The sequence below is a fragment of the Labrus bergylta genome, chromosome 15 (genome assembly GCF_963930695.1).
Source record: "Labrus bergylta chromosome 15, fLabBer1.1, whole genome shotgun sequence".
Lineage (NCBI taxonomy): Eukaryota > Metazoa > Chordata > Actinopteri > Labriformes > Labridae > Labrus > Labrus bergylta.
Genome location: NC_089209.1, coordinates 13,348,812 through 13,366,468, shown reverse-complemented (window position 1 = coordinate 13,366,468; position 17,657 = coordinate 13,348,812). Strand labels below are relative to the sequence as shown.

The window sequence follows — 17,657 nt, the reverse complement described above, 5'->3', positions numbered from 1 at the left end:
GAGAGAGGAGCAAAATGCTGCATTCACATACTGCATAAAATATTGGAATCACGAGAGTTGAGTTTGGACGTCCTATTAGGAGGTATAAAGCCTTGGTTCGAGACCCTCGCAAAGGGTCGCGAGATCACTACAACAGGTCATGATAGGATTGAAAAGATAAAAAGCTATGTTATTAAGCTTATTTTCACTTTTCTAAAAAAACTTTATTTTGTGAATGACTGGATGACATTTTCCCTCCATTAATTAATGATATATGCCTATAGGCTATATCATTAATTAATGATATATGCCTATAGGCTATATCAGGGCAAGGGGTTTGTAGGTACAGCAAGAATAAACAGCAATTGTTAGCAATAGGTCCCAATCTGGAAAGGTTGGAACTATTGTTGCAAAGAAAACAAATGCTGATTGTAAAAGTAACAAATCAACTACACTGCAACTTCTTTAAAGTAGCCTAGGCTAGTTCAACATTAGGATAGGATAGTACTTTATTGATCCCCAGAGGGGAAATTTGGGCGTTGCAGCAGCACAGACAAGAAAGCTCAAAAATACACATTAAACAGAATAGATAAGATAAATAAAAATAAAAACAGGGGGTATATACAGTACAAAATGAATGATGAAGTTAACTATGCAGGGAATTGAGACAGTATTTGCAGAGAATGACAAGATAAAGTGACAAGTGATGATTAAAGTGACTTGGTATGATGAATAGCAGCAAGTAATGTTATGGGATTTATCCTATCGGCTACTTTGTTGGCAAGGCCTAAACGAGAAGAGTGACTTGAAGTGATTAGGAATGAATCCACAACTTGCAGCTAATAGCTTACCTTAGCAATACATCTTTATTCCTTAGTTTCTCAAAATATAGCCAAAAGATGTAACTTGTTGATTAAATGAACTTGACATGCGCTGAAGAGTGGATTTGTCATAACTATGCTAGTTGTTCCGAGTCTTTCTGTAAGTTAAGCTAACCAGCTGGAGGCTGTCATTTGGTATTTTGCAGACAGACATCAGAGTCAAAAGCATTGGTCAACAAAAACCGAGTCAAATGAAATACAAATAAAGATCTCTTCCTGATTACCAGTCCTGCACACGGTGAAGCTCAGATCTCGCAGCCTTGCCGGGGGCCTTGAAGGCATCACTTGGTCCAGATGCCGTCCCCTCTGCTCTGACATCAGACCGGAGGAATCTAAGGAATTCCGGGCTCCTGGGAGAAGTCCTGCTCGTTTAATGGTTTTCCAGGGGCCACAGAGGTGACTAAACGACGAACAAAGGAGGTCCCCTCACATATTTATGTCCCCCCCCCCCCTTTTTTTGCCTTTTAGCCCGGGATGAGTTACAGCCTCAGTGGGGCAATTTATTTGCATAACCTACATCTTTACAACATGTAGCCTAGGATTTAGGCAAATTCAGACATTATTTTAAAAATATAAGGAAGACATTTATAGTGCTTAGCCCATGCTAGACATTTCACTAATTAATGAATACATTGTTTTTTAAAGTACCTTAATTTAAAAAAAAAAAAAGTGTCCAAAAGTCTGTTTTAGGCCTAACTAAAGTTACATCTCTCTAGTCATTCGTTTAAAGCCTTCTAATAATTATTGCAAAGAAAACCCATTTGGTAAGAGTAGTTTAAATTTATTTGTTGTTTTTTTGTTTTTTTAAGTATTTGTAGCTTCAGACAGTTAGCCTATTGATATGGTGTATGTATGCAATAAAACATATTAACTAGTCTTTTTTTTTAACTGTCTTTCTGCTTCTTCTTCTGCTGCTGCTGCTCCAGTATCCCTTCAACTCCCCGCTGTTCTGCTGCTATGAGCTCGGGTGATTAAGGTCCATAGGGATCTCATAACATCCAGCAGACTTAAGACATTCCACAAAAAAAATCTTATATCTCAAGAACAACAAAGGAACATTTCATTGCATCAGAGGGTAAAATGTAGTTACCATCAAGGATCCTTGAAATTTCTCAACAGATATTCAATTTTCCCCTTTAGAAGTGTTCCATAAGAGAAAATGAAAATGTTGTGTATTACTGTTCTTGATTATTCCTGTGAAAATCACTAATGGAACACCTTGATTTAACTTTTAAATGTTATTCTATTCATTTTTTTCCATGCACTATAATACACAAGGATTGAGCACTATGTAAAAAACATGGGTAAAAAAAATAAGCTCTCAGCAGATATAGGCTAAGACAACCCTCCTTATTTGTAACTAAATTGCAGCCTCTTGTGGTGGACATGACAGTCACAGCTGCAGCAAAACAGCACAAAATGATTATAATTGGCATTATTTAAGTATATTCTTACTAGCATTTAATGGGAATAATAATTAAAGCTCTTCTGTATTATCCTGCATTTTGCTGAGAAGCTGAAAGAAACATTATTTGATAATGTAACTTGTAGACTGAGTATAGCATTTTGGGCCTTTCTCTTGGCATGTTTGTAGGTTTTTCTTTACAAATGACTTTTAACTTTTACACTATTAGAAGCACAAATTGACATCACAAAAAGGTCAAAGGGCGGAGGGACATTGGAGTGAAGATTAACTTGTGGATTTCTTCATTGCATGCATGAAGAAAATAACAAATTAGGAGGCAAAGATGGAAGTGTGTTCTAATTATGTTTCCTAAAAAACATTTTGTTTTTATAGAGAAAAATATACATGCCTTTGCAGCTGCTGAGCTTCTGTCCAAATCTGAAACCTAAAACATTTGGTAGTGGTTTATCTATTGACTCGTACTGGTGGTTGTGCCCAAGATCCAAGAGAAACAATATGTTTCTTATATTCTATTTGAGGTATTCTGAAAAAGGCTTGGGGACTTGGGGCATTTTTTAAGAAATCCCATGGAAGACCTTTATGGGAGTTTGAAACACAGGCATTGCTGTTACAAGACTTGAACCCCTTCAGTGTTACTTGTTTACTGACATCAAGGGTGGATTCAGAGGCTCTCCCATGTGTCTAAATCTCTAGGGGCATGTAAGGACACTGTGAAAAATAGTTAAAAAGCAAAATTGTGTCCTTAATGCTAAAAAGTGTAATTGAAATGGACGATTAGATGATTGGGCCCTAAAGCAGCTGCAAGAAGAGCATGAAAGGCAAATAGTTGACTGTTAAACGAGCAGTGCTTCCCAGAGTTAGGATCACGAGCCACCAAGAGGGGGGTCATGTTCCTTCATGTTTCTAGAGGTGCCTTCCAGGGCTGTGGCCCCATCATTGGGCTTAGCCGTGGCATTGGAGAGATCACTGTGGTTAGCCTGCTAGACCAGGAAAAACAAGTTATCATGGATTTCCCCTTCCAGCCTTCATACCTACAGTTTTGGAGGCATTCACTCTAAGGGTTGCCTTTGAAGCCACTTGAGTCTGTTTACTTGAATTTAAACAGACTCTAACTATCCTGGTTACTGGCTCTGACCTCAGCCAAACAAAACGGATACGTGAGTTATAACCCTTGTATGTGTATTCATCCTGTTTGCAATTTTTCTCCTGGCTATGAAAAAGTGATATTGCACTCTAACCCTCGCTTTTGTGCCCATGGTTAGTGAATGGTCTGATAGCTGCCCCATATTGGAGCTGCTTGCTTTTAAAGGGCGGGGAGTTAAAAGAGCGAGAGGCGACTTGATATATTTTGTCCTGTTTGAGCATTATGCATCTATTTGGACGGAACTAGATTTGTCGAGATGTTTTGTCTAGAGGGGGCAGTCAGCTTTTTGTGTTGGCATACATGAGTCAGTGTCTGTAGTCCCCAGGGGGGCTACAGGCTCAATCCACTAAAAAGGGCATTTCAGTGAGTGATATATGTACTGCTGTCAGTTGGGCATCCCCCTCCACATTTTTTTTGGTTTTACCATCTAGATGTGGCAGAGCTTTCTGTTGTGCACTCTGTCCATAGAGTTGCATAGAACTGCAGACTAGCCCTATGTTTATCAATCAATCCATCAATCAATCAATCAATCAATCACGTTTTCTTTATTTGTATAGTGTTATGGGCAGTTAAAAAAGGGGGATAGGCAACAAAGATTTCCCCTGACCGACGTAGTGGTAGAGTAGATTCCATTATTGGTCGCACCAGATGGCACTTCCCATAGTGAGATATCTAACTCAGTTTTCAGAGAACCGGGATTACCCTTGTAACTTTTCCTTGTATTCTGTGTCAACATGATAAGTTCATAAAATGTGATAAAGAGTTGTTCCTTCCATCACTAAGATAAAGAGTACAAACTGAACACAATGTTTACAGCTACCATGACTTAAATTATTAGTACACTCTTAAAAACAGCACCAAAAGCCTTAGGTATAAATGAAGGAGTAATAAAGATAACGCTTCACTTTTGGAGAAAAAAACCGCAAATACCTGGTTTAAAGATAAGAAATGATTTGTAATCATGTTCCCATGCAGATAAAGATCAACACAGCCAGTGCATTTCTCTTTTCTCTTTTCTGTTTATCCAAGCCTGACATGGGAACATTGTTTGATCAAACTCTGTTTTATCAGGACAACATTTATGAAAGCCAATGTTCTCTTTGGCCCCAGAGTTCACCCAAAAACCTTCGATTCACTGTGTGTCCACTGTGATCTCATCACTCAATCAACATTGAATAAAAAGGACTTCATCTTAGCTGTGTCTCACATTATTGACATTTGTCAGCTTGTCGTCCTTTGCTGTCCCATGTCAAAATCTAGCTTCAAACTTAATTCATCAATTATCATTTGGTTTTCAATTATGTTTTTCAATTGGTGGAAGGAAGACTTGTGCCATAAAGGAAATCTTTAAATTGTTTTATTAGGAGTTGAAATTTAACCCACATTGTTTTTTGGTTAATGTTGTCATGAATAAAACACAAAAAATCTTAATGAATGACCTAAATGCATCTTTAAAACTGGAAATAATAACTGAACAACCTGCTGTGCACGTTTGTGTATTCTTGAACTGTGTGTGTAGCGTGTTCATTAATCCCCTTTGGAATTAATAAAGTATGTCTTCTTGTAAATGTGCGGAGTTTCTTAAAATTCGAAAAAATACATATTGGGACACAAAACGGACAAGTTCTGTCTGCTAGCTGAGAAACTTCATTGACAATATAACTTCACCTTTTGTGGTTATTGCAACCACATTAAGCCTTTTCCATCCAAAAATACTTACCTTTTTCTAAAATGCCCTTCCAAGGAAATATTGTAATTAAAAACTCCTCAAACTAGCTGGAGGAAATTTAGCTTTTCAAAGTTATTTCTCTCCTCCTTTCACTGCAGTTTCTATGATCACAGTTTCCTCCTCCTACAATCCAAGAGAGGATTCAAGGCAACACATATTTACCAAATGGGACATTCCTCCTCATTCCTGCAATACTTTGAAGTGACATCAACCTATTGACGATGCACGATGTTACATAAGATGACACTTAGGCTTGTAATGGATTGTTCCTGGTGATAAGAGAAGCGGCAAATGCTTTACATAAAGTCTGTAATTGGCTTGTAAAAGGTTAGTGTTCAGTAAGTCAATTCACCTCAGGCTTAGATGGCCAATTAAAGCACAAATAGTCAAAATATTTTCCTACTCGGCAGATTTGGTGGGAAGTAATTGGACTGATGCCTTACTGGCTAATGATCAAGTGTAGAAAAGTGATGCTGACTTTTATGGTTCCTTTATCCTGCACAAACATCAAATGACTCCAAAACAGAACAAAATTGAGGAATGTGAGGCTCATTCAGCTAAATAAATCAGATTTTTCAGATGTTTGTTAGTGTAGCAATTGCACAGTGATGGTCATTCTTCAGCAGCTTCCAGTCCCTGTTTTCACACGCTGTTCTTTCTGCTTTTAACAAAATACTGGAGCGTATTGTATATGAACAGATTTGAGGTTATTCTCCCAGAAAACATCTGATGTAGTTAGGGGCACTCGATAACTAGTGCTCTGACTCAGATGACAAATGACTGGCAGAGAGAAACTGAAGAGAGGAGACTATGTAGACACTGTCCTGCTGGACTTCACAGCAACATTTGACATAATTGATCACAGGTTATTACAGTACTTAAAGTTACAATGTTATGGCTTTGATGAGTCTGCATTACTATGGATTGAGATTAATTTAACTAATAAGATGGAAAAGGTATATTTTTAATGGGAGTCATTCTGATCTTGAGTAAGCTGTGGAGTGCCTGGAGGTAGCTGTCTTGGTCCATTAATGTGCAACATGTTTCCAAATTACTTGCCCTTTGTGTTAAATAGCATGGATGCCCATATTCTCCAGTTAAAAAAATTAAATTGAAATTTTGGCTTTGTTGGGATTTTTTTTATGCCCATATTGACTCAAAATTATGAGATAAAAAGTCATAATAATAATAATTAGTCACAGGTAAAAATTCCAAAGCACAGAAGTTTAACTAAATCTGAAAAGCTGTCCGATCTACCACGGAGTAGGTGGAAATACTCCGGCAGCTTGGGAGAGGTTAACCAGGTTATAAATGCAGCAGCTGGTGATTACTGATGACGATCAGGTGTGTGATTGCAGAGAGCTCCAGCAGCCTATAAGACACGCCCAGCCTCTGAAAGAAAAAATACAAGACCAGTAAAAATGCTTTTGGGCTTCCTGCCTTCACGTGACAGAACACTAGATAGAGCAGGAAATTGGGAGAGAGTGGGAAATGACATGCAGGAAAGGAGCCACGGGCCGGACCCAAACCTGGGCCAACCACCCTGGGGACCATGAACATGGGGTGCGACCCAACCACCAGGCCGTCAGTGCCCCTCGTGTGGGTATTTTGTTTGTGGCCCTGGCCCTGTTTGGAATACAATAAAACTTGTGGCGCTGCATGGTAATGATAAAACTCTGCATAAGTCTAGTACCTTTAAATGATCTGTATTGCTGATGTGTGAATGGAACTTAAAAAGACGTATTTTCCCCATCTTTCTTGATTGCCAGTGAAAGACTGTGGACATTTATTTGAGGATTGGAGTTTTTCCTCTACAGCCACATTCCAGACAAGACAAACATAAGATCAGCCTAGAGACTGAGTCAGCCAAGGTCAACAAACAATAACCAAAACACTGTCCAAAAAAGTTTCATAAAGTGAAGCCTGTGAAGCCTGTCTAGCCAAACGGAAATGTTATCGCCGTCAGTGAAATAATAGTGTGAACACTGACGTTGCATTGACAAATACATTTTGACATTTATTGGAACTAACAAAAAGGCAAAGACAACAGTTTACTGAGTCCGTAGAAAAAACAGTATGAACTGTCTCTCCTAGCCTAGCTTCCAGTTTCTCAATAAAGGAGCTGAGCTGACCAGTGTCCGCTGAGGGGAGCACACTTATTACAAGAACCTTATACAACCCCATGAAAATGAATCATAGTCCTTTAAATACAACAGACAAATTCATATCATACTTAGGGCATCTATGCTCCATGCTATCAACATTGAGACAGCAGGAATTAGGTCCCATTTTGTAATTTCAATGTGTGTGTCTTTTTTCATGGTTTACTGTTCTTTAGTTTGTGTTTTTCTTGTTGTTGTGATTTCTTAATGTTGATTTTTCCGGTGCCTCCCTGTTATTTGTTTAACCGTTTGTGGATTTTCTTTGGACTTTTGCTGAAGATGGGTTTTGGACTCTAAATCTTTCCTATGAATCTGCACTTGGGTCTACCTTTTTGTTTTTGACTTTCCGTAACATTTCAGTGTTGGTTTGCTTTGTTTTAGCCGTCACATTTACAGCTCAGTGCAACAAGTAGGCGTGATAAAAAAACGTTTCCTCCATAGACTCTTAAACCTCCACAGATTGATCAGTGGATAATTCTCGTTTACATGGCAGTTGGTTAAATGGCAGAGGCTTTATTAAGCAGTGATTCACACCCTGCACAGATTTGTCTGGGCGGGGAATTATTATTGTTATTATCAAGTGGTGGAAGTAAGTAACATAGGCAGGGGCATGAATTACACTTTGATGTGTCACAAAAATGCATCATCTCTATTTGCTTTAAATCTTTATTTATCCATTGAAGAGGAGGCTGAGCAAGCATTTTGGTTTTATTTTGGCAGAACAGAACAAACACTTCCTGCAGCCCAGAGGCCATGTGGAGGTTAAGTGGGTTAAGAGGGACTCTGGCACGTATCCTTGAGGAGAAAACAGAATTATTCTCCCACTTGGGACTGTCCATGTTCAAGTGTTAAATCTTATTTCTCCTTTAATTTCTTAACCATCTTAAATCCATGACCGTCATCTTCCCAGGTATTGGATTTACCACTCGTGTTCTTGAAGACATTGGATTGCTTCTTCTAATGCTGTAACTGATGCCTGTTGTTTTAAAGGCAACAAAAGACCAAAGATCAAACAGCGACAAGGCAAACAAACATGATTACTATGTATAGCTGGTAGCATTTGGCTGTATATTCTTGTTCTGATTTTCTTTATGCCTTTCTTATATGCATTTCCCTTTTTTCTCAATGCATGGAGGCAGGTGCATTTTGATCTCTGTTATTTATATAATCTGTATTAGGGGTGTGAATGGCAGGATAACTAAGGTGGCCCAAGACCATGGTTGTATGATGCAGCAATTCTGCAGTAATAATACATAAAAAGACAATAATATAATCTGCAACATGATTTCAGGTAAACTGAAGAATATGAATTGCCCCTAAAAGACAAAGTGAAGGAGGAATGTGTTGTTTCACTTCAATCACTTCTTTTCTTACAGTAACGTCTTCTCACTGCTGTCTAACATTATCCTGCTGTCTTCTTCTTCTTCTTCTTTTAACCTGATTTCAACTTCTTCAGCCAATTGACTTATGTTCATGTTACCATCATTCATGTTATAAACACCACTGTAAGGAGTCATAAAGTGGTGATGCAGAGTGAGAGCCATATTAATTTAAAATAAAATATCTGCAGCAGCTATTAGATAATTGGATCACATAAGACAGGACAAGGCTCTAATGACTTTCCCTCCCATAAAGAAGAAAATACATTTTTTATATGACATTGCATCTTTTAAGTGAGTCTGCATTAACAAATGGTTTCCTCTATCATTTATGTGATCTCTTTGCATCCAATCTTTTTGAGTATATTTTTATTATTTGTTAAAAATTCAAAATAATAATAAGGTATTAATAATAAGGTAATATGTAGTAGTAAATTATGAATTAAACGTGAGTTCTAAATCTATGCAGCTATATCATGTTAATCAGTTAAATAGAAAACACTGACTGTTATGGGCTGTGGTGTGTTGTCCTGTGTTGTCTCTCCCCTCCCTCTCTTTTCCTCGTGTGGTTTACAGGTAGAGGCTCCGCCCATCTCTCTGGAAGAGTGGCAGATTGGGCTCATCTGACTATGGTTGGCAATAAAGTGCTGCATGCAGCAGGAGGGATTAAATGCAGTGTGGCCAGTGTTTGTGAAGGGGTTCATTCGTGTGCTGGACCTTCAGGCTGAAGGAGTGCAATATTATCCCTCTAGTGAAAGAGTAAATTGATGTTGAGAGTTTCTTTATTCCTATATGTAGCAACATATCCATCGGCTTATAATTGTTTTCCGGTTATACATTTAAAGGAGTTTGTTCTTTTTGGAATTAAATCCTTACAACTTTTGGTTAAAAAATCCTGGTCTCTACTTTTTCATCCCGGGTTTATTATTATTAATTGTTGCTCCCCGAATCTCCTAGCAATCCTGGGAACGTAACACTGACATGCCAGAGAAACCATATTTTTTATTTTTCGTAGCATGCAAAACAGCAAGACATGACAAGGTTTTAAAGAAAACTTTAAACCTCCCAGACTATGAAATCATAACTTGAGGGACTTTCCTGCTGTGAAGACAAAGTGTGTTTTTGTTAAGGTCAGGCATTCTTTTTATTATTATTATTATTATTATTATTATTATTATTATTTATACAGGAAGGGCTGAGGAGCGGGACCATTCCAAACTGTCTGATTGGTAATTTGTGGTTTAATCTACATCAGCTTGTGCATCAAACGATGACATAAGGGCAAAGGGTTGAGCAAGAAATAACTCTTTTTGAGAAAAATACCCTTTTCAGGGAATTTCTCATTATTATTGTTTGTCCGGGGAAACTATATGGTCCCTCCCTTAACATTCCAACAAGATATCAATTACTATGAATCATTATGTCATAGGCATTAAAATGGAGATCATTATCAAATCACAACAACATTTGAACTATATTGTGTTTTTCTGTTTGATTTATACATTCCCAAATACCAGTTACCCTAATGGAAGTGACTAATCTCATTAGACCTAATAAAAAACAGGATGATTTGCACCAACAACCGAAGAGCAGTAAAAACAAAATCCTTTTGTAAGGAGAAAGGAATTCAGTGTTCTCGTGTCTTCTTCCAAATATCCCATTTCTTCTGTAAGTCACATAGAAGGAATGTTGTAAACACACTGTTTCTTTTATACCAATAACCAGAGCTATTTGTTATGTCTGCTGCCTGACCATCCTACAGATTAAAGGTTTAATAGTCAAAGGAATGTGGATGCTCGCCTTTAATTCATCAGTCACGTTTGGCATCCAGATGTGATTGTAAGGTGAGGCATTTCCTCAAGCCAGGATTTGAATATAATACTTTAAAGGGTTATTTCTGGGCACCTTATGCCTCCACTTTTGACACAGGACAGTGGACAGAGCCATAAACCGTGGAGAGAGAGAGCGGGGAACGACACACGGGAAAGGAGCCAAAAGATAACTTATTATTTACAATCATGAATCCAAATTATTTAATTCTTGATCACATCTATATAAGACACTTATCCGAGATGGCAATCAACATAGTGGTCAAAAATGTCAATCAACATAGTGGTTCCATAGTGGTGAAGTGATAAGCTTGCACGCCCCATGCACAGAGACTATAGTCCTTAAGTCCTTATTTATTTTAGATGCATTTTTGGGCTTTTCCTTTATTGTAGAGACAGGACAGCGGACAGAGTCGGAAAACATGTAAAGAGAGAGGGAAACGACGTGCGGGAAAAGAGCCACAGTTTTGGATTCAAGCCTGCTGCCCACCTGGACAAAAAGCCTTAAAAATGTAAAACTAAAAAGAATAGAACACACATTTGTTCTTAACAGAAGACCTTTGTTTAAACAATCGAGTTAGTGTATTAGCACGTCGTCATGTGACAAAAGAAAGGAGCTTGACCCTTGAACTTACAGCTACATGCACGTAGCTACAGGGAGCTGGTCTGTCAACACTGTGAAAGCATGGGTTCTCATATGGTGGTTCAAAAAGTGGGTCATGGAGCTGTTTTTTAGTGGCAAAGTTGCAAAGTGAACCTGGAAAAAGGTCAAATAAGTCTGTGAAGCACTTTTAAGCATTTGTATTGTTTCCTTACTTTGATCTGTGACATGTTTGGTAGCATAATGAAGGAGTTGCTGGTGGTTCCTGAGGCTAGTCCAGTTGAGAACCACTGTGCATGAGTACAGACAGACAACAGATGTGTACCATTAGATCAGCAAACAACCAATGACACTGAAGTTCAGATTTACTCCTAACTTAATATTATTATACCTCAGGCTGTACCAATGTCATGAAAAGCATTTTAGCTACATGGTCTTACCCTCAAGACTCTCAAGACTTGTGGAATGATCCTGAAGCAAGAGGAAATAACTGCAGCTAAATTTTCCATACCAATATCATTATTATATACAGATGTGAAGATCCCTGCTAAAGTCCCTGGCCTACAGGTTGGAGGATATCCTCCCATCCCTGGCCAAACTGGGTTTTTTTTTTAAAGGTTATTTTCTTTTACATCATTCGGTTATTGAAGATATTGTATTCCACTGCTTAAAAAGCATTTGACGGAGTAGAAGGGGCTAACTCTCCTTATTGCACTGTGGAAATTTGTTTTTTTTACCTGTTCTCTATTTTTGGATTAAACTACTGTTTACTTGTCTTTCAGCCTCTGTGCTTATAGGGTTAGGGTTAGGTTAGGGGGTCAGGGTAGGGTAGGGCTAGGGTTAGGTTAGGGTCAGGGTTAGGGTTAGGGGGTTAGGGTAAGCAATGCAATGGCAGTGCTATGCATGGCAGCCACAGATACAGGGAATCTGCAGTGCAGGAGCCAAACTTAAAGTGTCAATGTTTGATTGCTGTTTGTTTCATAGCAAATTTATATTAAAATAAAAAGACAATAATTTCATCATTAGGGCTGCTTGGAAAATGGAAACATAACTTTCATCATATTAGAAAAAGAGGAAAGTGTTTTTCAAGTAACGCCCTTCATAGAGAAGATGGGGCAGTTATATTAAATGATCACAGTGTGACTCATAATTTATATTTTTTATATCATAACCCTACGCTTTTGTGTGCAACATGAATGAATTGCTGGAAAATTGCTTCATTACTTCACCAGCACTCTCTGCGCACCTTAGTGAAGGTCTTTTCTTACATTTGATTCTGTTATTTAGTCCTTTCAAAGACAACGTGACTGAAGAATGAAAGAACAGCAAAGTGACCCATTTCCAGTCTTTAAAAAGAGACACAAACTAATATAAAGGAGTAGTTTATTAAACCAATAAACCAATACCAGGAAACGAGTGAATGAGTGTCTCTTACAGCAGGACAGTGTTTCATCTGTTCTGTATAATTGTCCTTGTCTTCCATTCTCGCAATAAATCTATACCCTCAAGGCGCAAACACAAAGCGAAATGTCTACGGTACTGGCCTTAAACAGGTGAAAGGGGAGTGATTTTCTCTAACTGTATCCTTTTATAGAGCTCTGGGTGTGTTTGTCTTCTCCATTCGAGGTGTTGTCATGACGTCACACCGGTGAGTCAGATCTTTCTAATGAAGTTTCCATGCGGGGAAACATGCACACCTTGTAAAAACAGAACCACTGAAAAAGGATCCAATCAGTCAAATTGATTTGCACACTTCAGTCACTTTTGGCGGAGATTGCTCCCAGCATTAACATGTTAGCAATTTTCACTGACCTTTCGCGGATTTAGAGTCCGGATTGACAAAATAACGCTAATGAACTGTGCTTGTTTGGACCAGTACGTCATTGAAAGAACCAATAATTAGCCTACTTATTTAGTGATACTATAGAGATCCAGACGAAAACCAAGTTAACTACTAGTTTTGCTAATGCTTCACCTGTTGTCCGCTGACGTGAGCTCATGCCACATTGATTAAAAAGTGTGTGGGTGGCCTTTTTTCCGAGCATTTAACACAACACACCTCCCCACTCAGAGAGGAGCAGGAGACCCCTTACCTTAATCACACCCTGAGGCCTTGAAACTCCCAGCTTCACATGTCTATAAAAAGAGCCTCTCCTTCACTGAGGAAGCAACAGAGAGACCTTTTTTTCCTGCTGAACATTTTCACAGAGGAGCAGAGAGAAGGCAGAAGAGGAGGAAGAGAGGGATCACAGTGAAGAAGGTCTGTGAAGAAACGGAGGAAGAAAAAACGAGAGGAGGAAAGAACAAGCCATTGAGAAAGGTAAGGAAAATAAATTCCTGAAGTTGGGCTTCTTGCATGAAAATTGTGTCTAATTGTTGTGAGAGTCTTGTTTTCAGTGTGAATGAGCTCTATTGCATTGATGACTGTTTGTAAGCTTTTTGGACATTTTCTGACATTTACAGCTCTTAATTGTCCTCAAATTTGATTTATTTTGAGTTTCCACACAGCTTCGAAAAAAAAAAGCATGTTTCTCTTCAGTGACATTTGCATTGCTTTCTGGTTTCATACACCTGAAGAAACTCATCTATTTAACAGATCCTTTAAATATCTCTGTATATTATCAACACATAAGGCTTCAGTCTATTTTAATGGCAGCTCTCAGGCATCTTTTTTATCAGTGAGTGTTTCTGTGGAGAGCAGATCTCAGCTGAGTGAGTCATACCCAAAGAGGGAGAGCGGAGACAAGTCTCTGACAGAGTTGCAAAAGCGATGGCCCACCAAGGACTCACTCCTTATAATAATGAAGAAGGGAGGGAGATATAACAAAGATGTTCCAACAAAGGAGAGAACACAATCTCAGCCTGTGTTAAATGATAAATGCTCTAATGTGGAAAATGTTTTGAAAAGGGTACCGGGAGGTGATTTACTGATGTTAACAAAGTAGAAACTTGTCATAAAGGTGGTTTTATCTATTCAAAGAGTTGCTTTGTACACCTTCTTCAATTAAGAATGAATAAAGCGTTTCTGAACTGTGTGGGACCGCTATGAATCTTTCCTTCAATGTGTACTTCCTACAGCGTGTACTCATAGCTGTGTATTGATCACTGTCCCTGAACCAAGGGACACTTGGAGCACAAAGCGACTCTGCAGTCACAGTGACCTCGCTGACCCTTTGATTCTTGGCTGCAGATCAATTTTACTGTTTGAAAGGGTAATAAAAGAGAGGAAATCTGTAGTCTAAATTCACTGACGTCAAGAATAATCATCACCACCATAACTGAATTTCGGCCTTGAAAAGAGACTGTTACATTCTTCTTTTGTTGTCTGTTATTCTTGTTTACATCAGTTTACGCCATTGAATTCTGACATATCTGGAATACAGTGTGTCCACAACACAGCTAAGGGACTGTATACAAACAATTGTGGCCAGAAAAGGAATGGGGAGCTTTTTGTTAAACTTAAACAATTTTTTTTAAATTTTGACTTGTGTAGCTTACTTTAAAAAAAACAAAAAAAACTGCAACATCCTCCACCCTGAATTCTCAATTCAGCCTAAATCACAAATGATTCAATAATCAACTGAAAATGGTGTTTCTTGTTTTCAGAACTTCTCTAAATATAAACCCAGAGCTACTGAATGATAAGCTTTCACACATTGGTTTCATTTCTACTACACTAACATAAATAGACCAGGATTTGTTGTGATGAATCGCATGTTTTATACTACAACAACAGTCCTCTGAAGAGCTGAAAAGCAGCTGATTTCTCTCGGAAACCAGCCAAACCAAATCACATTGTTTGAACAATTAACTTAGTCAAAAATCAGCCTTTTTTTTTGTATCACTTCATGAAAAACCACTATTTGATCTCGTGCTTGGCACTGGACAAATATGTTTCTATTCAACAGTTCACAGTGGCTTTTTTGTCTTCTTGTGGTATACCCTGTGCACAAAAAAGAAATACATTTGTTAAGTTGTTAGGTGAATAAATACAGGCACAGAACACACATACGTTGTAATGTGATGTATAGCAGGTAATGCTAGCTTTGCATTAGAACTTAATAAACTTAAGCCAAGGCTCAAAATAAGTGAACAGTAGACAATAAGGCCGATGCAAGTAAGATAAATGAAGCTAGATCACACAGCTGTGATGTGTGTGTGTGTGTGTGTAACTTAACTCCAGATGAGGATGGATGAGAAAATCATAAAGTCCCTGACCTACTTTCCCCAAATCATTGAATGAGTACTTTTTTGAAGCCTACATGCATGTCTGTTCGTTAATCATTAGGATACAGTCCTTTAGCGTTTAAAAAGCTAGGAATCTTCAACAACCCACTTTTGTGAACTCTTAAGAGGGAGTCACATTCCCGGCCCATTTGTAATCAGCCTCTTCTAATAGAGATGGACGTCTGTAATAAAACGAGACCACCTGTTAAAATACATGGTTTCCAGATTTATAGATGTGATGTATGTAAGCTCACAGTTGTTATTCAGCCATGACACACAGGGCTACAAATACAAAACTTATCTCAGAGGTGCTGAAACATAACAAGTTACATAAGGAAGGAAGGAAGTGTTATGCAAGTACAATGAGAGACACCTACTGTATTCCCTCACCAAAGTGCCAACTTTATCCAGTTTGGCTGTGATTAAGTGAATACTTGAGTCAGTGGAGACTTACGTTTCATTGCAGGTTTTTTTTCTCGTGTTTTCAAATTCTTTTTTTTCCGCTCACAGCCTCACTTTTTTTTTTGTCATCCACACCAGGTTGAAGATGGTGTGTGTGTGTTGGTTCTTCGTGGTGCTGATGGCATGCGTGTGCGTCCCCGGTTTTGGGTCGTTATGCTTGGATGGCTCTATCTGCAACAACCTCAGCAACAAGGGGAACATAATGGTAGGTCAAAATCTCTTGTCCGTACTCTGCGTGTTGACTTCTTTCTATTGCTCACTTCCTTCTGGCACAATGCAAGGAAACACTGACTTTATTGCACAGGGTAATTCAAAGTGGTTAAATTCCAAGGCAGCAAACTAAAAGCAAAAAAAAAAAAGAAAAGGCAAGGACATAAACAGTAGTTTACTTTCTTTTTTTTGTTGGCATGCAGTCAGCTAACAGAAGCATCTTCTTCAATAGATAAGTGACATTATGAAAAATTACAGTAGATAGCTCATTTGAGTGTTGTCTTAGAGCCTTTTTGCTGCGATTGCCTTACTGATAACAGATCATTTTAAATGTTTTCTATATGTCTTTTCCCCCACAGGACTGTATTCACCTCTGCATGTCTGTGGTCCAGACTGAATTCCCAGAGCTTGACGCATCGGGCATGCCGGGCAATAACGATAAAGACCTTTTACTCAGTATCATTCTGTCCAAAATAGTCTCTGAAGACAAGATCTCACAGTCAATACTAAAATCTCACAGCAACCAGCGACGCTCCTATTCTATGGAGCATTTCCGCTGGGGCAAACCCACTGGCCGTAAACGTCGGCCTGTGAAGGTTTTTGCCTCTTCTTTGGAAGGAGGAAGCTCTTTTGAGGACACGTTTCCCTTTCAGGCCCGCAGGCAGCTGAGCATAAATGAGGAGGAAGCAAATGGCGGCCTTAATGGAGAAAGTCAACAAAACCCGGTATTGCTGAGTGCGAGGGTAGCCTCCAAACCACAGACTCAGTTGAGCGCCCAGCACAGAAAAGATGGGACCTATCGGATGAGTCACTTCAGATGGGGCAGCCCACCTCCCTCTAAACGTAACAGCAGCTTGATGAAGACATGGAAGAAACCTCAGGGGCAGCTTGCTGGGCTCTTCAGGAACATTTTTAACAAGAATGCACAGAGAGCAATGCAATGAATTGGCGGGGGGGGGGGGCCGGGTAGTGCAAAGTGGTAGGTGTTGCATGTTAGTTCTCACAGGTCTTACTCTTAACTTACAGAAATGTGTCATTACCATTAGCATGTAGTTCAATGTTTTTTAGCCAAAGGTTTGTCTCAATGAAACATTAACTGAACATAAGAGACAAGGCACTTTTATGCTGAATAAAAACCTCAACGCACACACTGACTTCTTTGTCTTCTTTGCATGACTTGAAAGCTTTCTTTTGGGGAACTTAGTGTTTCAAATCACCAAAGACATTGTTATTTGCTAATTAGTGTATATCAGTAACATATCAATAATATAATTCTAGAATTTCACCTACTGTGAAGAAGGGTCAAAGATTTTTTGGTAGTTGTTTGTGCAATAAACCACCAACCTGGGGTCCGGATCTGGAGGTGGAGCCTGAAATTGGGTGGCAGGGAGGCGAGGGGGCAAGGCACCGTCTCACCTCTCTCTGGAACACCTTAAATAACGAATCAACAAATTTTTTACGAAATCTGTATTAAAATATATCCACACCATAAGGCACCAACATCACCATTTACAAACTACAAGCCAATTTGCCACTAAACAGCCTGCTTTAAAATGTGTTTTATTATGTCTTGTAGACCAATGGAAATGTTCACTGTTTTAAAGCCAGCCTCAAGTGGCTACTCAAGT

The 17,657-nt window shown here is 38.8% G+C and overlaps 1 protein-coding gene across 1 annotated transcript; it reads left to right on the top strand.

Moving 5' to 3' along the window:
• The first annotated feature begins 13,274 nt into the window (after positions 1 to 13,274).
• On the top strand, positions 13,275 to 17,177 carry LOC109994176 (pro-opiomelanocortin). Its single transcript, XM_020647384.2, has 3 exons — positions 13,275 to 13,450; positions 15,898 to 16,024; positions 16,389 to 17,177. Exons 2-3 carry the CDS (start codon positions 15,905 to 15,907, stop codon positions 16,971 to 16,973), a joined length of 705 nt encoding a protein of 234 aa, XP_020503040.2. The 5' UTR covers positions 13,275 to 13,450; positions 15,898 to 15,904; the 3' UTR covers positions 16,974 to 17,177.
• Positions 17,178 to 17,657: the final 480 nt, after the last annotated feature.